Source organism: Poeciliopsis prolifica, unplaced genomic scaffold (assembly GCF_027474105.1).
Source record: "Poeciliopsis prolifica strain line A6 unplaced genomic scaffold, Auburn_PproV2 SCAFFOLD013, whole genome shotgun sequence".
Taxonomy (NCBI): domain Eukaryota; kingdom Metazoa; phylum Chordata; class Actinopteri; order Cyprinodontiformes; family Poeciliidae; genus Poeciliopsis; species Poeciliopsis prolifica.
In genome coordinates, this window is record NW_026562388.1 from 9,443,339 (window position 1) to 9,463,722 (window position 20,384).

The following is a 20,384-nucleotide window of genomic DNA, read 5'->3' on the forward strand; positions in this document are numbered from 1 at the left end:
TCCATAACCCTGGATGGAGTCTGTTAAAAAAGATGATACAGGATCTGGGGTCAGGAGACAGTTTGGCGAGGCAGCAGTGAAAGCAAAGCAGCCCACAGATGTCTTTCATAAAAGTCAAAGGAAAAGACAAACTCTTAGTTTTTTTTAATTTTATTTATTTATTTCATCCACTGAAATGCTGTTTAGTTTCAGATTTATCCAAAAGTCTTTACGTTTATTTTGGTTTGAAAGAAGCACATATAAAACACTGGATCTAGAAAACTGCCACAAAAACTTTTTTTGTTTGTTTGTTTGTTTTTCAAAATCACTCAGAAACTAGTTCAGCCACTTCACCAACATGTTGTTCCTTGCCATTTGCCCCAGTGAACTTGGCCGTGCTCTTTCGGTTCCTCTGTTTTGAAATTACTTTGTGAGAAATTACATATGGTAATCTGTCTGCACCTGGATGACGAATCAAACGTTCCTTTAGCTGTTTTCCAAATGTTTGAAACCTGCTCAGCTCTTTATTTGGCCCAGATCTGACAGCTACAGACTTGGCTCTGAACATCCCATTTTCTCCCGGGCTGGCAGAGATGAATAACAGCAGAGAGGACAATATTGTGGTCCAGCTAAGCACGACTGACTCTTCTGTCTCTGTGATCCTTCTATCAATAAGGAACACAGGCCTGTCAGAAGGCCTGCCAACAGCCTGGCTGTCCGCGCAGCCTGCTCTCTACGCAACATCTGGACACAGATGGTACACACTGATCACACACGCACAAACACACACACACACTCGCACAGTACATGTTTTACTCATACTGGCAGACGTTCACAGACATGCTGCGCATTTACAGTTTGTCAGAGTACCAATTTCTTGTTTTTGCACACACAAACACAGTTGGCTCACATTTGTTTTCTACCTACATGCTACAGGTAAGCTCCAATTTTCGATCACAAAGTTAGACGCTGTGGGAAGAAATGCTTCTCCACAGGAAATCGAAGCTACACATTCCTGAGTAACTCTTGAATATATTTAACTCAGAATTATATAGAGTAGGTTTCAACAAGATTGCTGAGTGCTGTGCCTTGAAGCATTGTCTGCCAACCAGAGGCTGCCAGTGAGGTTTGTTTAATGGAGAAGAAGCAGGAACATATATTGTGACCCGTCTTCTGCTCTTTTCCTGTTAAAACATAAGCATCCATGTTTACCCTTGAGTGAATGTAGATCCGTATGTTAACAGTCCAGAATTATAAGATTTCCAAAACTAATCCAACCTTTTCAAATACCCCATGTTTTCTGGCAGATGCAGGTTTAGAGCTCAAATAGATTACATACAGCAGCTTTGCTTTGTTTTGCATTATTATTGCATTCTTTATGTCACACTCTCTCACACACATCTTGTGTAAATCAAAGACATGTTATAGAAAAGTATATTTCATTTTCATTTTAAATTTATTATGACTGTGGAATCTAATGTTAACAATTAGCTTTCTGGTGAAATAGCAGTCTCTTTGTGTACTCCCTTAAAAATACAGATATTTGTTGCAACTTTGATATTTTAAGAGTCTGCAAACATTTCCAACCCAGCATCTTTAATGACAGAGAAACAGAGACCTCAAAAAGATAAAACAGAACAATGTTTCCATGTTCCGTTCAGCCTTCCTGTTACCTGCTCAAAGACTTGCTCTCTCTAGTTTTCTCTCAGCCTTAATCAATAGCAGGTGTAGACATCCTCTTCCAATAACTTCTTTTGACATTAGCAGATGTATTTAGCTAATTTTGAATCTTCTTGAACATTATTCACATTTAATTGTGTTGCCAGCTTGACCTAATGTTGCTTAGTTGTAGTTCATGTCCTGATCAGTAAAATATCCAATTTTTGAATTGGCAATTCATTCAAGCTGAAAATTATATAACTCCTGTCACAACAGCTGATTTGTCTGTGCAACTCTGCAAAAATCTGTCTTTCAATAAAACATGAACAAGAAAAGTCAACAGGGCATCCATGCTAAAAGGCTCAATGCACTGTGATCACACTGTTTCAAACACATTGTGGCTGATAAAAAGCTCTTTTCATTTATTCCAACTGAGACTGAGATATCCATGTTGAAATGTAATGAAGTCTAAATAACTGCAGTTTCCCAGTCATATGTTATTCATATGGTCCACTGTAAACATAGCTGCCCTGGGGCTCAGTAATAATGGGAGTAAATGGTGGAGTTCCCTGTGAGTCAGAGGTGTGCATGTGCAGCCAGGCCATGCATCAAGCTTCCCACAACCCTGGAGCCTCTCATTGATCGGCCCCCAACCCTCCCCTCATGATTTCAGCCAACTTCAGTGATTGATTCCCAGTCACGGCCCAGGAGATTGGAGGCCTGGCCTGGGCTTATGGAGCCCGGGGCCTCCCAGAGGGTGACCTGGAGGGGGCTGCAGATGGGGGGAGAAGAAAAGCTTATTTCCAGGGCCCATAACCTTAGTCCAGAGGACCAATTCTGGAGAAGCCTTCACAGCAGGTATGGAGGGCAAGGAGACACATTAATTACAGGAGAAAATTAAGGCCACATCTGCTGCTGGCTGAACTGTTATATGGATCTGTGGGGGGAAAAACAAGATGGGGAGTTGTGTGCTTGAGAATATGCGGAAGGTGAGAAGGTGATGGGATATTGGTATGTGAGGGTTTGGACAAGATACCGGTCTGTCTTAGCAAGCTATTACACTGTCTGTAGTAGCCCAACGCTAACACACATTCACAATGTTCAAACCCACTAACCGCTGCGCTTCACTCAGCTTCACCGCCGCTGTGCTTCAAGAGGACGCCCTCCGTGTCTCTTTATGCCAGTTGAGCAGAGCAGGAAAACTTATATGAAAATCAATTTTTATTTAATTAACTTTGTAAATTTCCAGCTGAGCTATCAGAGGCGGGGGAGCCTTGTGTGTCACGCTGAGTCCGATAATGAAATCAATCAGGTTCAAATTGTTTCAGGTGACTATTAATGAGTATTTAATATCAGCCTGAGGAAGGTCAGGATGGTTGTTGTTTTTGTTTTTAAAGTGATGGATGATTTTCCTGAGAAACATAGTTGGTTACACCCAGAGGGACTGGGTAGTTCTCCAAAAGGAAAAAGAAGTTCATGAGAATTCATGTTTTCATGGGAAAACTCTTTAGCTGCATGGCAGCAGTGACATAATTTCCCTTTTCCAGCTAATCTAGGATTGCTACAATGTCTCTCATAATTGCCACATGAAATCAAGGCACAAGCCAAATAAAAGGGAAGGGGCTGTATTTTTCCTTACTTTACATGCTTCAATATTCATAATTTTTGCGGCTGCATCTTCTTTAGTGGGCAGCCTCCCTGCCCGAGGAGCTCGTTAAGCTTTGCCTTAAAGGAAGACTAATGGATGAAGGAGAGAGTGGTCCCTCAGGACCCTTTAGCATCATTTCGGTTGGTCTTCACGCTTAGTGTTCATTTACAAATTGTCACCCTATTTTGAGCACAGTAGTGCTAGTAGCACTAACTAACACATTCTGCAATACACAGGACCTTGTTTGTAAGATCTTTTTTTGCCTCTCAGAATACATTCTATATATGGGAAAGATCTAGTATGCAAATTTAAGACCATCATTTCCACTTAACAACAAATAGGTGGAGAGAGATAAAAAAAATAGAATTTTTTAATTTCTAAATTTCTTTGATGGATACATTTGAATTAATACGCATTCTGAGCTTTATATAAATGCATAATTTATGACTAGGATTGAACCGAGATGTATGTGATTTGATTGATTTGGTTGTCTGTTTTTCATTCAATCTACTTGCCTTTAAAGCACAGTGACATGTACTGCATTGATTTGAGTGAAAGGAAAAAAATATTTTTTATTCTTTGAAAAATAAATGAATATTCTTTATTATTTAAAACAATCAAATAAAAAAACAAAAAACAACAGCATGTCTTTGGGGCACCCCAACCCTTTTTGTGTTGTTCCCTCCAGTTGTGTAATATCAACTCCTTGTTGAGTTCTGTGAACTTAGGAAGTTGGAAAGGAGCACATTTCTCTTGTTCCACTCAGATTGGATGATTTTGTTTTTACCCTTAAGTGCTGCTTTAGATCTTAATTGTCAAAGACTTCCTTGAGATAGAAATTTAATTATTCTTGTTAATTATGGTTAAAAAACAGCACAGAAATAATCCATTGTTTCAGATTTGAGGAATTTTAATTTCCAAGTAAATAATCAAAACTGTAAAATGAGCTTTGTGCTCTAGATTGTATGCATTGTTTATTTATTTTCATCCATGAGTGCCTTCTTCCTTCAGTGGAAATCTGAATGAATTCCATCTGGGAAAACTGCATCCAGACAGGAGATTTGACTGCCAAATTCACAATGTGGCTCCTTTCACACATGCTTCCTCAACTGTTTGCACACGATTGCATTTTATTTGTTTTCATTCCCTAATGGCGTGTTGCAGGCATGTCAGGCGCATCTCGTTTTTGTCACTGAGATTTTTTCCATTTCTTTCCCACCTCCCCCCCCCCATTTCTCCTTCTTCTTCGCCCGGCCACCTTTTTAGCTCCCAGTTTCGGTGAAGGAAAAGGGCTCCGGTGACCCTGCGACCCCAATCTCACTTGAGACAGATGAAGCAGCCTCTCGCCTCCTCCCCCCCTACTCGCTCTCTCCCTTTCCTGTCCTCCGTTTTCCTCCACTCCCCCGTCCCCTCTTCCCTTAATGACGTCTTTGTGTGGGCCGTGACGAACCAAACGCCTAGCAACTTTTTCCCTGGCACACACAGGTGGGGGTTCAGAGTAGCCAGATGAATTTCTGAGCGTGTGTTGTGTCTGCTGTGTAAATATTGGTGTCAACTGAAGAGGGCATGCCGATCAGCAGCTCCGAAGGACAACGCAGGAGAGACGGAGCAATTACGAAGCGTTCCGCCAACACAAAAGAACGCACAACAACACCACCTTATCTGGCTTTTCTTTGTCTGCTTTTCTCTTTCTCAGCTCGTAGCCTCATTGGGAATTATGCACAGTGTATGTAAACAATTCACCTGCCTTTTCTGCACCTCTCTTCCCATTGCCAGCCACTTGTCATGCCTTTCTGCCTGTGCCATCCAGGCATGTTGGGCTGAAGAAATGTAATTTGGCTCTTCCTGTCTCCCTGCGGACCAGCGCTACTCTTCACACTGTCATTCCTTATGAGTCCTTTTACTAACAAGGCATGCGTGCTGAGATGCGGGATCAGATTTAGTTGCAAGACATCATTTATGGAGTTTGTTGCACTTGGAGATAAAGTAGACACATGGGGATGTCAACATGCACACGGCACAGCTTCTGTGTTCTCGGGGTTACATAGATTTAAGTGGCAGATCTGCAAAAGCTAAGATTTCTAGTTTGTTGTCAGTATTGAGTATCTGGTTTGGTGAGTCCTGACAGTGGAACGAAGTGATGAACCAACACTAATGAGGGATCTATTCCCCGGGGAGGCTGGGCAGGGAGGAGTTAACAGTGCGTCGCTTCTCTTCTCTCTGCTTGATGACATCAGTATTGTCTCTGTATCCATGAAATTAATTTTTCTAATCTTAGTCAGCAGGAGCAGGGGGAATTTGCACATATTAGTATGGAACTCGATCTGCATTCGCCCTTTGCTGCAGTCTCTTCTCATCTTTGTAAACTTCCTCGTGCCACCTCGTCATTTTCCCGTCCTATTTTATTCTTCATCTTTGTTAGACAATAGCCGCGAATGCATTGGGTTTTACTGCTGAACACTGCAGCTTTGTACTAGAAGAAGAGGCATCACAGGACCCTGTAGTTCAGAAAGAGTTTGAGCATGCAAATAAATAACAGAGAAGATGGTACGGTTTTTCCCAACAGACTCTGGCTGCAGCACTTTGAGTCTCCAGAGACAGGCGCAGCGGAGAGGATAAAGAGGGGCTGTTGACAATAATTATCTGTATTTGTTTCTCCTCACATGTGCACACATGCTGAAACAGTTTCACTGTGGGTTCCTCTGCAGTCTGGAAAAGTCTGGAACTTAGGTAGCATCCAGGTCTAGATTAGCTAGGGAAAGAAATACAGTATGAGAAATATTTGTAACCACTTGTGTGTAAATGTCCTGAAATTTACACACATCCACCCATGCATCCAGTGTGTGGTATTTACAGTTTCCATGTTCAAAATGTAACCACTGTGGAGATATCTGCCACAGATATTGTCAGAATTTCAATTTATTTGTTAAAAGTCAATTAGATTGGACCACAAACTCTCTAAATTTGAGTCTGGAATATAATATATTTAGACATATAAAAAAATATTTGTAAACCCTGTTAATTACAATAAATTGTCACAATGGAAACTGCAGAGTTCACTCAGTGCTAAAAAGCATTGATTTATATATAAATAGTGATGATGAATAATGATGTGAAGACATAGAACATAATATATCATGTTCTATGTCTTCACATCATTATGTTTTAGTGCTTAAACATAATTTTACATGGCTACCTTGCAACATTTGATATCTAAACATGCTTTCATTTGAAACAACTTAGAGAGTATCCTCAAACCTCTCAACAGAAACTATTACCCAGCTGACAGAGAGAAAGAGAAAAAGAAATCCTGCAGCAGCCAGCATTAAACCACCTGGTGATATAAAGGATCAAAATAGTTTGCTGAATTGCTCTTTTGGGGTTCAGCCAATTTCAGAAGTAGCTGTTTCTCAATAAAGCAGCTTGTAGCCCATAAAGAACATATGAAGGAACATCTTTTATTGCATCGTTGTTTGTATAGACACGGCTGTGCTGTTCCGAGTTTTTAAAAACCCCCACAGAAGACGGAAGCAGAGACACTTCAGCCCTAAAGGCAGGAATCCGTAGCCCACTGTACTGTTATGGGTAAGATAGAGAGTCTGTGTTTTCAGCTTTCTGTAGATTGCGTGTAGTAAAAATCTCAAGACAGAGGCTGATTTGGAAAGAATCATGCCTTGCAAAATAATTCACCCGTTAAAGATTTCTGCATTTTCTTACATTAAAATGTATTTCATGAAGATTTGATGTGATATGACACGCATCACACCATAAACATGAAAATGATTGATGGTTTCTTTTTGTTTCTCAAATAAAGACTTAAAATTGTAGCATGTTTATGTATTCAAACTCCTTGACTCAATACTTTTTGGAACAACCTCTCTTTGCAGTTACAGTCTTGTGATATATGTTTATAGGACTTATGTAGATCTGTTGAAGTCTTCCCCCACTCTGCTTTGTAAAGTGGTTCAGGCTCAGCCAGATTAGATATAGAGAGCATTTTTGACCATCTTTTTCAAGTCTTGCCACATATTAACTGTTTAATTTATATCTGGACTTTATCTGGGCGGTGCTAACACATAGCTATGCTTTCACCTAAACTACTCCTTTTGAAGGAGATATGTCTCAAGTATTCTGCAGCATCTCGCATGTTTTCTTCCAGTATTTTCCTCTATTTAGTTCTATCCAACTTCCCATTAATTTGATGCCACAGGGTGTTAGTGTTTTAGCCCATTAAGAGTTTTGCATGTAAGACAATCAACGTTTTCATTAAAATAATTCTTTCAACTAAGCTGTAGATATGTGCAGCTCCCCCACAGTAACCATGAGTGTCTCGGCTGCTTTTATTTCTCCCATTATTCTGTTTGGCAGTATAGAAGAAAAATCATGTCTTAGTAAGCTTGCAGCAAGGCTGCACAATAACAGAAAAACTATTAATTGACATACTGTGGCTGAATATTGTGCTGATAACATCGACTTGTTCTTTTAACTTTTTTCCATTGTCACTATTTTCCAGCCATCGTTTATGAACTTCTGCTTCTTTGCTACTAAAATAGATACATTGTGTGGCCATTGAAGGTAGTGAACGCCCATAAAAACAAGCAAGATATATTACTGGCATTAAGAATTTGCATCCATGGAACTTCAGATATAAAATCCTACCATATATTGGGTTTTACTTATGGATATAAGCATCCATAAGTAAATTCAAATTGAATGCAAATGTATGGCGTGGCTTTTCAGTTTTGTTTGAAAAATTGTTTTCTTTCCTCCCACTTTAAGTATCCAGTACTTTCCATCTGTAGCAAAATTACCAATAAAACATAGGGAAGGTTGTGAATGTAACAGATGTGTTAGGCATGCACTAAAAAAAGTCATTCAACAAAGCTGATAAAAGCAGCACTACCCTCCCACCCCCAAGGAATTTCTTCATCCAAAATGGGACTGGAATAATAACCGTTTACCAATATAGTTTTATGTCTCTTTGATCCCAGTGTGTGTCTCATAATCCGTATTTCCCACCCGTTTGCGTCAAACATTTTGCTTTCTCCTGATTAACAACTTAGCACATTAAAGGGAGGAAAATCATTTTTGGAACATAAAAAAATGTTGTCGATTGAGCTCTGAAAAGCAATTTGGCAGGTTTCACCCAACAGTAATTTCACCCATGTTCTCTTTTAATGGCTTTGTTTTGGAAGAAAGGGAGTAGGAAAAAAAAAATAAAAGAAACCTCACAAGAATCGAAAGGAGTTCATAAATTGAATTTTAAATTTAGCAGTTGAATTACTATTGTCTCGCATGCCTCTTTTTTTCTTCGCTTGTGTTGAATGGCGGGCCCAGATGAACAAAAGTGAGAAACACATTTGAAGAAAGCAAAAAAACAATTTCTGCGTAGTTCCTTTTTTTTTCTTTTTATCGGCAGTTCCTCCCTCGACGTCACATTCATAGTTTTTTTTCCCCCCCAAAGTAGAGAACAGCCATTCCTCTCTAGTTAAGAGGGAAAAAATACATTTCAGTTTGTCAGGAGCTGTTGTCATTTTTTTGTGTGCTCAGGGGTGTGAGGGAAATATCTCAAAGAACAAGGCAACAGTGAGCTGAAATCCCATATAGCGGAACTTGTCATGAGAGTTTTGGCCTTGTAGGAGTGAGCGATGTGTAGAAAATCGACCAGTGTGTCAGATAAAATTTTGCTGTGACTCTTGTATCTTAGAATTTCCCATTAAAACGTTTTTTGAAAACAGCATGTAGAAGAGAGGAACATTACGAGAACTGGAAGAGCGTGTACGATAATCTGCTGCTAACGTGTGTGTTTAATCCACTCTTTTGCTTCCAAAACTCTGTGGTTGTATTTTTTTCTCTTCAGTACCTCCCTAAGTGCAGGATTCAATGGCTTTTTTTGCAAGCATGTCTGCATGCTTGGCAGCTGCATGAGGGGATTTACTCGTGTTGCACTCAGGGTTATTTTGGCAAACTAAGGCCCTCTTGAGATGATCTAGTGAACTGGACAGAGTTTGGAAACAGTGGGTTATTTTCCTCATATCACAACTGCCGCAGTGCAATGTAAACTGAAAAGTGTTTTTCTGTCTACCTTACAGTTTGAGCAGAACATGTGCTGCCCTTTACTCATCCAAAGCACCATTATTGCTACATTAGAAACATCTGACCAGCATCTGTTTAAGAACATAATTCGCCTAAAAAAAAAAAAAAAATGAATCACCTCTTTTGTGTTCGGTTAGTTTTTAATGTATTTCAAATGGGACTTGAGGACTAGCTCTATTTTGGTGCTCCAGAAATTGAGTTAAGCCTTTGTTTATTAGTCCTTTTTAGTGTCTAATTGAACTTTAACAAGCAAATATGAATAACATGATGATTTCTCTGGAAAAGTGGAAACGACACGTTGAACTTCAACCATTAATGTTTAAAAAGTTGGCATGACACTTTTATACAAGAAATGAGAAAAGTGTTTTTCCTTCCTTGAAATATGAGCAAAAATTATTCTTTTGCACCCTTTACTTCAGTGTGGTCAATGATTTTGTGAGATAGATGGTTTTTTTAATCGTTTATTTTACATGTTGCACTATTTTTATTATAACATTCATTTTTTTTATCCTTCCCCAAAGTGTTTTCAGTCCTGAGAAAGGATAGCTGCAAAAAGGCAATTTTTTTTAATTTATGCTTTGTTTTGTTTGTCTTGAATGTTGGAAGTCGGCTATGGGAATGACACCACGCCTTGGCTGAGCTTGTTATAGTTAGAAAACCTGTGGGATTTACCATATTTTCTAGGCCACAAATCACTCTGGAAAGAATGAAAAGAAGAAGAAGAAAAAAAATCTTCTTAATACTTGAAATTGTTTGCAGTTTTTCCAACCACTATATTTAACTAATTGTTAGCACCAAATTACATTACTCAAACAAGAGCTATAAGGCTTTATTTAAGCAAGACTTAGTGAAAACTTCTGACAGCATGTTAGTGTTTCTGATCTCAGTTAAATTGAATAATAGTGTATATGATGCACTGACCTAGATTCATAATCTCACCTGAAATAACAACTTCAACGTCTTATTAACATTAAAGCTTTACATTGTAATGCTAAGCTAAAATATTTAGTTACATGTGAATGAAGCTGACCTTAAGCAACAGTACTTAAAGCTGATGAAGGAAAGGGTTAATGCTGCACCATTGCAGCACCTGTTCTTTATCTTTTGGTGGTAGAAACAAAGAGAACTGGTGCTATACAATCGCCAGACCTGGTACCAGTTTCACTGAGCAAAACTGTGAATAATTCCCTTATTAATAGCTTCGCGTGAGAATAAGGATGAAATAGAAAGAGGTGCACCTTATGATTTCAACCAGAACCATGTACCAGCAACTAATTAAATGTCACATTTAACTACTGAAGTCCTGATTATGTGAACCATGACAGGATAACCCTCCTCACATCCGCTCATACACCTCCATGCTGTGAAATAATTTCAGACACTCATGAACACTCATGCGTCTCTCTTTAGCTTTCTTACACCAATTTTCTCACTGTCCTCACTTTTTCTATTTCTAAATCAGTTTCTTTTTCTCCATCCACTCTGCACTTTGTGAAATAGTCCAAACTATCCCATGCACATGCCTCAGTAAGCAAAACCCTTTTTAAAAAGTGAAGCACCTTGGCCATCTACTCGTAACCAGCTGTATAAAGTGCTCCCTTCCCCTGACATGTCTTCTTGATATTAGCCTGGCAATATGAGGCAGCTGCAATTTCTCCTCTACGGTAGACGAGGTGATATTGAGTTGGGGAGAGGAAAGGAACCAGAGGTGGAGGTGGAAGAGGAGGGGGGCGACGGTGGCGGTGGAAGAGAAGGCAGTTAGTTACAGAGAAAGAGAAGAGAAGTGCAAGTGTGTATAAGAAACAGTGGGAGCAAAATGTCATAAATCACTCATGATCCTACATGGCAGAGACAAAAGGAAGAGAGCATGAAAGGAGAAAGGAAAGGCAGAGGAATGTCACTTTATCTTCCCTGCAGACTGACAAACTACTGGTGGCGGATTAGCATTAGCCCGATGCACTGTACAGGAATTTTCCAGTGGCTTACTGAGACCCCAAACAAACCCTTGAAACTTCACTGACATACTTGCTATACAATGGGATAAAAAAGCCCTGGAAACATTTTCTTTCTTCTCTTTGAATTTCTTTTTCATTTTTTGGGGAGGCTTCTTATAATAAGAAACCCGGCTCCAGCAACGTGCTTTTTGAAGCCAGTATTGACTGCTTGGTTACCTCAATTACCAGACTCCAATTTGTAAGCATGAAATGTTCCAATTGTAAGAAAAAAAACATCTGTATCCTGCATAATCTTTTTATTATTTTTGTTCAATGATTGTTCTAGACATTTTTGTGTAGTTTTTATAGAAATCTTTATTATATAACCTTTTATCATATTTTATAATCAGATTTGTTCAACTTGGACAAATAATTTGGTGGATCTGGTTGCCTTTCAGTGTAATTTGTCTTACAAAAGAATGGAATATTATATAAAGGTAAATAAGTAAGTACTTCTGATAGTCAACTATAAACTGTTTTATGGCATTTGATAGAGGAGCTATAAAGTTATTCTTTTTGCTGCCAGTTACTTTAAACATCATTTAAAACAGTTTTATATAAAGGTTTCGTTAACTTTAAATATTAATGTAAATTCATCCTGTGAAGTTTGTGTAGAAATAATTGGTTTCTGGATGGAGTGAGTTTGCTAAGTGGGCTTTTGTTTGGCATTCCAATACTTGAAGCAGTCCTTCATCCGATCCGTGAACAATGGTGAACAAATAGCAGCACTTTTTGGCAATGCTGATGCTAATAAATCCCTTTTCTTTCCCTCTACAGGTTCCCTCCATGGATTTCATGGCTATGAAGCGCTCACAGATGTATGGAATGACCAACAATCCGTACTCCACTCCTCAACAGCCAGGTGCCGGAAATTACCCCTCAAATCAACCATACGCTTCGCCTCCTTCACATCGATATCCAATGAGTATGCAGGGGAGGAGCCAAATGAGCATGAGTGGCATGCAATACCCTCAACAACAGGTATGTCAACAGACCCAAAGGTTTGAATTGTGTGCATTAGGCTGATTGCTTGTTTCAAGGTGAAGCAAGGTTTTTAGAAAGTTATGTTAAGTTTCCTTAGTTTAAAGTCCGTTAAAAGAGATGCCAGACTTTTCTCTGGGTACAAGTAGTGTAGAGTAAGAGGCTGGTTATTCCTCATGTGCTCCCACACTCATCTGGCCATCTGGTTTAAGAAAGGCGACCACACTGTGTGAGTATTTAAAAGAGTGCCACATATTACGATATTTAGGGCTTGCAAGTTGGCCTTACAAATTTTCATAAATGTTATGACTTTTACTTAAATATATATATTAAAATAACCTAATCAAGAACTGGATTAGATTGCACAACTTTTGTTTGTTCTTTCTTCACTGTTGTTTTGTGGTTCCAGTTATTGTACTTCGTGTTACATGCTATGTTTGGACATTTGGTTTATGAGTTGGATTTTCACCTGATGTTTTTGTTATTTGGAGTTGTTGTCTCAAACAGTGCTTCACCGCCCTGGTCCTGATGGTCCACTGTCCTTCATGGTTTATGTGTTTCCCTGCTGCCACACACCTGACCAGAATAATTTGGTGATTATCAGAGTTCTACAGCACTTGATGGCACGTGGTCACTATCATTTGAAACAGGTCTGTGGGAGAGTGCTTTATCTGAAACACAATGGTCAGTGGGCCTTGAGGATCCACGTTAAAAAAAAAAAAAAAAGCTGGTGTAAAACACCAGGCATATCTAACATCCTGGACTGCTGCCATGTTTCTCCTGTTGTCCACTTAATTCCTGTGAAACTCCTTGCTGTGCGTGCTGCGTTTGATGGTTCACCCGGCTGCAGATGCACTGAAGCGTGTTTAGACTTTACTCTGGTTTTCCATTGAATACATTTCTGTATGCTTATGCTTGAATTTGAATTTATGCAGAAGTAGCTGTTTAACATGTGTGTTGGCCCACGTCATTCTCTCTCTGTAACACAATAGACCCGTAAGACAATAGTGCTTGTGTCTGCTTTACAGTCTAAAGTAAATCAAATTTCCACTATAAGGTGGTTGATTGTGTGGTTGCGATGAATTTGTGTGACTCAATTGTGACAGAGACTGAAATTGTCTGTGTGTGGATGAAAACATATCTTCAACAGTGTTTTGTTTTAGTTGGGATGGAGGGGGGAGTTTATGTTGTTCCCCACTGTCATATTTGGCTGCTATATTTAGTCTGCCTGGGTCAGTTGGTCTGAACTTGAAGGCTTCTCACTGTGGAGACTGAACTGAGCTTCCACACATAGCAAAGCTACACAAACAGAATGAGAGAAAATCATATCAACTCCCAGACTTCCTGTTTTGTGTCTAATTTATGCAGAATTTTGCAAACCTTCACCAGAAAAGACTTGCTTTACACAATTGACACAAACATGATTCACAAAGGATCTTTCTAAGGAAAGCCTTGGCAGATACAGAACTAATAAATATGAACAACTAAAAGCACTATCACTTTTAGTTTCCAAAAGTGATCGGTCAAAACTTTTAAAAGGAGATTTTGCTTAAATAGGCTTATTAATACAGTCTGTACAAATTATAACTTGTTTGGCATATTTATTTAGATCTAATTCTGATTAGTTGGTCTGGCTGAGGCTGATGGTTAGTCTGAGTGGGACCAAGACCAAAAGGTCTCAAAATATCAGAACATTTGGAAGACACCAATTACCTATAGTGATTTATATAATCTCACTTTAAAAAAATCTATCCCTTTGAACGGGGCTGGTTCTACTGCAAATGGATCTTTCTGTTTCAGATATAGTATTTTAGTAAATTCCTTCTGTGTTGAAGCGCCTTTTCTGGTAGGTGACTTTAATGCAGTCCCAACTCAGTCGCTTCAAATCTCAGACTTCATTGCTTTAGGTCCAAAATCCCCTCTGACGCATTTTTGTGATGACAACACGCTCCCAAAATGATCATTACTGAGCTCAATAAGGGGTTTCGCGTTATGAAATACACACAGTTGGGAGCGGGCGGGGGTGTATATGTGAAGACATGCTGTGCTCTGAGAGTAATACCAGTGCACAAAGACAGTACAGTCAGTCAGACATACACAAGAAAATATATCCCTGGTACTATTTTGTGATGAAATCCTCTGGCGTATTTCATAGGGGAGGCTGTGGTCGGGGTAGCAATCACTGCATAGCGTTATGGAATGTAATTAGTTCAAATAGAATTAGTTGTTCACTCTGGCTATAGCCATGGGAACTGTGCTTCTAAAGTTTCTAATTATCTGGCTCTGGTTTTAAAAGCAGCACCACCGCATTGCCTATCTGAAGCCGGTGAAATCTAGCTCGCGGTAATGAGTTCGGAGGAGGAGGTTTAATTCCAACCTCTCAGATGAGCGTAATGAGGCTCACCTACAGAAAAAGCGGTCAGGGGTCTGATCAGGCAGCAGAGGAGAGGTCCGGGAAATGAATGTTCCAAAATACCGTGTGCTGCAGAAAGCACAGCATGTCAGCTGTTGAAGTGACTGTTAATTACTTGCCCAAAGACGCGCTGAAATGCGGTTTGGACAAACACGGCTCGCTCTCTTTCCCAAGCGTTGATGTTGTGAAACTTTTCCAAGATCAGCTGCAAATGCCGATCCAGGCTGCAGCTGTATCAGGAAGGGGGACTGTGGGTGATGTAAGGCACAACACACACTATCCCCCATGATGCCTCACACTTCAGGGCTGAGACCCCGGCTTGTCGTAGACAGGCATGCTGAGTTGTTGCCAAGCAACGTGACGTCAACAAAGGCAAGCGTATTTATCTGTGATTTCCCGGGGACGGAGCGACTGTGTCGGCCGTCTGTGTGTGTTGGGGTTTTAACAGTGGAACAAAAGGTCCAATTTTGCTGTCTTTCAGTGCTATGGTTGAACTGTACAAAAATTAAGCCCAATTTATTTAAAATAAGCTATGCCTGGTAATATTTCCTTCGCCAGGGTTATTTAAATGTGTGAAGACCTGATTTCTGCCTTCTAGTCACGCCTCTCTGGGTGTTTCATATACACAGGGATTGAGTCTTGACCACTGAGGACCCTAGTTTGGTCCTCTGACCAACTCTTTTCTGCCACTGTAATAGAAAATTTCATTTGAACTATTTCATTTTAATTTTATCCAAATAAGGATTGATTATGTTTTGTATAAATTAATGTTTTCCTTTAATGCTTGTTACTGTGCCTGGAGCTATGAGTGACTGATAAAGAAGAACTAGAAATTTTTGTTGGAATCCTTGTCAGCTCTCATTTCCTGCCATACATGTAGGGTGTGGGTTTCCAACGAAAAGTCTAAACTAAAAATCATTCCCTCCAATGAGGTGAGAGGCAGCTGCATGACACTGGATAAAGATGTGGCTCTGTTATCCACCTGGTAATAGAGATAAGTTCAGACTTGGGGTCTGTTCCTTTTTGCTGTGAGTATATAACAAGTGATCTGTGTTGTTCGGGGCTCTTCTACTGACTGTGACATGGGTCTTCAAACGCCTTTGCCTTCGAATAAAAATATGGGTTTTCCAGCATGAATATGCCATTTAAGGTTATGCCACAGCATCAAAGCTGGATTTAAATCCAGACTTAATCTTGACCACTCCAAAATTTTCTTTTTTTCAGCTGTTCAGAGCTCGACTTTTTCTGAATAGAAAGCATTCCTTAGGTGGTTTTTCTGGTGTGTAACCTGAGTGTTTTTCTCTGAGGAACAGCATTTTTATCAAAGAGTGATGTTAGCATGAGCTGGTAGTGCCTAAGTATATCTGATCACTAATAGTTGACTCAGATCACCATCTGATATTTTTTGTGCGTTTCTACCCTCACAGAAGGTACGGGAGGTGAAAAAATACTTAACGTAGATCGCAGACATCTGCACAATTTCACATCGATAAATAAATGACATCACTATCCCTGCATTTTCATTCAAACAGTAACTTGACAGATATTATGTGCTTGTGAAACATAATTTTTGCTGTGTGACATCATCAGAACCACAGTTAAAATCTGTTGAATACCAGTAATAAAATAACATCAAGACAGTTGATTAGGGAGGCAGGTGTTTTGGGGAATGTCAGGTCGCATGAGAAAAGTGTCTATGTGGGAAACTGGAATGCAACTGAAAGGGGGGGGAATGGGGGGGTGCTGCCAATTCTGAGCGTAATTTCCTGTGATGTCAGCGTTGGCAGACAGAGAGGAAAAGGCATTTGAAGGAAACATTAGTGTTTGATGTGAAAGGGAAGGGAGGGTATAGGGGGGAGTGAGAGAACGCAGAGAAGAAAGATATCCTGGGAAATAGTTGAGAGGGAGAACGAGAAGAGGGAAGGTGTGTGCATGTGTGTGTGTGTGTGCATGTGCCTGGTTGGAGGAGGAGGAGGACGAATGTGTCAACCAATCAGGCAGAAACCATTACCAGTGTTGGATGTTTGTTCCTTACATGCTGGGCCAACTTAATAGGAGCCAAGCATTTAAAGTCAAGTGGAAATGCAGCTGACCTGCCACTTGTTCACTACACACACCTAGATGACCACAAAGAAACCAGCATCCTTTAAGGTAAGCATGAAATGTTTCAATCAAATAATATTTTGACCAATATTTATTTGTCTAGAAGTTATCAACAAAGAATACGTGAAAAAATAAACACTGGTAATGTTTAAAATGTAGTTATTTTGTTAAAAACATCCATCCATTATGTTCATCAACCTTTTTTCAACTAAGATATCTGACCAGAGGGAGAACAGATAAAGAACATTTGCAGGTGAACCATGCATGTTGAAACTGTAAACTATTTGCAATTTTTTGTGCATTTGCATGCTTGGTGAAAGCATCAGACTCTTTGTTTTGTCCTGTGAATCAGTCCTTTCAGTTTTGCAACATTTGTTTTGTGGAATATCAAATCCTGTCATGACTTTGAAGTATGTGTCACTTGAGATGTGGGCGTGGTTTAGATAGTGAGTGTATTGGTTCAAGTGTGTCGAAGTTTCCAACAGTGGCAGGACTGGGTACATTGCTTTTGCTGGGACTTCCCCCATGTCATTTGTTCCATGTTTAAAGATCAAGCGAAATTAAATTTCATTTCCAATGAAGTGCCCCCACTTTTCTAAAAGCTAGCATGTTGCGTTTATTGAGTCATCAGCACAGACAAAGTGTTTGCATAGAGTTGCATGAGATTTAATTGTGTTATTTTTGGTAATTGCTGTGATTTCCAGCAGCAGTTGTGTAAATGCTGTAGCAGCTGAACAAATGTGTGGCAACTTGGCATGCAAGTCAAATTCATATTATTAAGACAGCACATCTTTTTACACCACTATGTCGTTTTACACTGTTATTGGGACCAAAATTCAAATGTAACACAGATGGTGTTTAATTTTATCACATAAATACTTATACATATAAGCAGTTAACTTTTCAAACTCTTCTAGTGTAATGTTGAAACTTTAGTAATTGGATATAATCATATTCATTTATCTGTTCAGAAAAAAAACATGGGAGTTTGCAAATGCAAAGATTTAAAAGAGAATTTGGAAGAAGAAAATAAAGGAATTTCTGCAAAAGTCCAACAAATTAAGTTTAAACACTTTATTTGGTTGTATTTGTTCATTTTTAATTTATTTTTTGAAGAAGTGTGTTCAAAAAATAAAAAAATAAGATAATCAATTTAAATCAAGTTTAATAATTTTTTATTTAAGAAACATCACATGTTATGCTTTACAATCCAAACTTAGCGTGACTCACTGCCACTAACAAACAAACATTTCTTCTGAAGGCAAAAAATAAAATGGATCTGGAAAGGTGGAGAAAAAGCTAGTTTTTTCCCCATATCTCACAAACATCTTTGAACAAAATTTTGGGAATTCCATTGTTAATAGAAATGTATAAATGAGATGGGATTATCAGTGGCCATAATTCTATGCATGACTGATGCGCGTCTGTTTTCTTTTCAGCTGGCCAGCAGCTGTGTACATTCCTGAACAATAAGTATTGAAAGATGGCTCTTCTTCCTTTTTATTCGCTTCATGTGTCAAAACATCTTTGACTGCTTCAGATGTTTTGCATGAAAGTATGAGCAACCATCAACTGTGCTTTTTATTTCTTTACATAAATAGCCACAACACTCTGTGTGAAGTAGCTTTGGTGTAAATTGAATGGTTCAACAGCAATGTTAATTATATATCTCGCATAGCGGTATAGTAACACAGTCTGTCTTTTATGCATAACACCTTTGTGTTTTCCTACAATATAAACAAATCTCTTGTAGAATAAAAAGTCCTGCCACAAATTGCACTGTTTGTAATCAATATGTAGTAAACGTAAGAAAATGTATTTTTAGTCTATTGCTGTCATAATCGGTTCAGAAATTTGACTCTAAACATCTAGGAATTAGAAAATGGCTGCAACGCTTCGGTTTCTCCAGTCTGTCTGGAACTCTTAATTAACATTTTATTAAAATCAGAAGTGCTGAAAGGTGAACTGCCTTCACCTGAACAGACGCAGGCAGCAACAGCATCAATTCTTTGGCAAATATTAAGTATTTTCTCCACAGGTGCTTAATTAGAGTGATTGAGATCTGGGCCAATCTGAATTGAGGGCATAACTGCTGTTATAATTGTTCATGGATTAGAGGACTGCAATCATGCACTATGTTATCTCTTAATGGTAATGCTGTATTTCTGCTTCTCCTTCAGTACACTCACAATAGAAATAAAGAAAGAAAGAACAAAGACAATACTTATATGAAAATTTGGGGAATATATTAATTCTTCTTAATTTTCCATCTTTGCTGAGTGTCTGTTGCTTCACCATTACCAGAAAAACAGATGATTATCATCTTTAAAAGTAAAAGCTGCAATTTAGGATTTGCATATAACACAACTTTAAGGGAACTAGAATAATATGTTTAACCCAGTGGGCCAGACCAGTTACAATGTCTCAAATGTTCAGCTCAGCTCTCTGAAAAAGATGTAGACAAGGATGTTATGGTATATGATGGCATTATTTTTCTTAGTGAGAATACTTTCAGTATTCATTTATTTCTTTCAGTTCCACTACAAATATTTCACTTTCTTTTAAAGGTTGTCAGATAAGCAGCTAAATAAACAGAAGTCCTCCTTACAGGTGCTTCTTTAACAATAATAATAAAAAAATATAAAATAAAACATTTAATAAGTATCAACTTTGACATACGACACTCAGCTCATTGAATAACACCTGTGGTAAAAATGTGCTAGAAATATATATATATTTTTTTTGTGATAGTAGTATCATTTCATACAGAAAAAAAAAATGGGAAGAATCAAAATTTTCTTTTGAATATATTTGCTCAGTGGGGAATCCCACATAAATAAATAAATGTTCCACCCCAAACAGTTAAAATGAATTAAATATGACAAACTATTTTTAAATATTTGCTGTTAACAGGATCAGGGTGACAAGGAGCTGCTTTTTGCTGTAGGGGGGAAAAACAGCATGTTGGATAAATAATTAAACTATAACATTGATACACTTCCTCATGTTACTTTCTTAGGTCCACCTGTGTACCGGTTGTCTCAATATACAGATGTTCGGTGAATAACTACGTATCAGACTGAACGGAGCTGAATATAAATGCCACATTTTTCAGATTTGTATTTGTTGAAATTTTGAAAAAAATTTGTCTTGTATTCCTTCTACTTTTCAGTCACGTACTAATATTTTGAATAAAATATTTCTAAAACACATGAACGGTTTTAGTTTCAATGTGATAAACCATGTAAAATACAATTTTGCAAGGTTCTGCAGATCTGACACCACTGAGGCTTATTTCTCTAAATGCCTTTTCTGAAAAGGAAACATAAAAGAAAATGACATTTAGGTTGGAAGGAAGATTTTTCACGTCTTTATCAAAGGTCCCAATTTGTTGAACATTGTAACCAACGCGAATAGGATGTAAACTTACACTATGGTTATTGTTGAACAAAAGGCGTTAAAATTTCTTGTGTGACCAGACCTCATCTTGTGGGCTATTGAGCTTAAAGAG

General features: G+C 38.6%; 1 protein-coding gene across 2 annotated transcripts in view; it reads left to right on the plus strand.

The window, feature by feature from the left end:
- LOC129365237 (AT-rich interactive domain-containing protein 1B-like) overlaps nt 1–20,384 on the plus strand; it is a 194,957-nt gene that overhangs the window by 20,736 nt on the left and 153,837 nt on the right. For both annotated transcript variants that reach the window (XM_055038316.1, XM_055038317.1), the window contains exon 2: nt 12,154–12,357. In XM_055038316.1, coding sequence (XP_054894291.1) covers nt 12,154–12,357 — 204 coding nt within the window. The remainder of the gene's footprint in view (nt 1–12,153; nt 12,358–20,384) is intronic.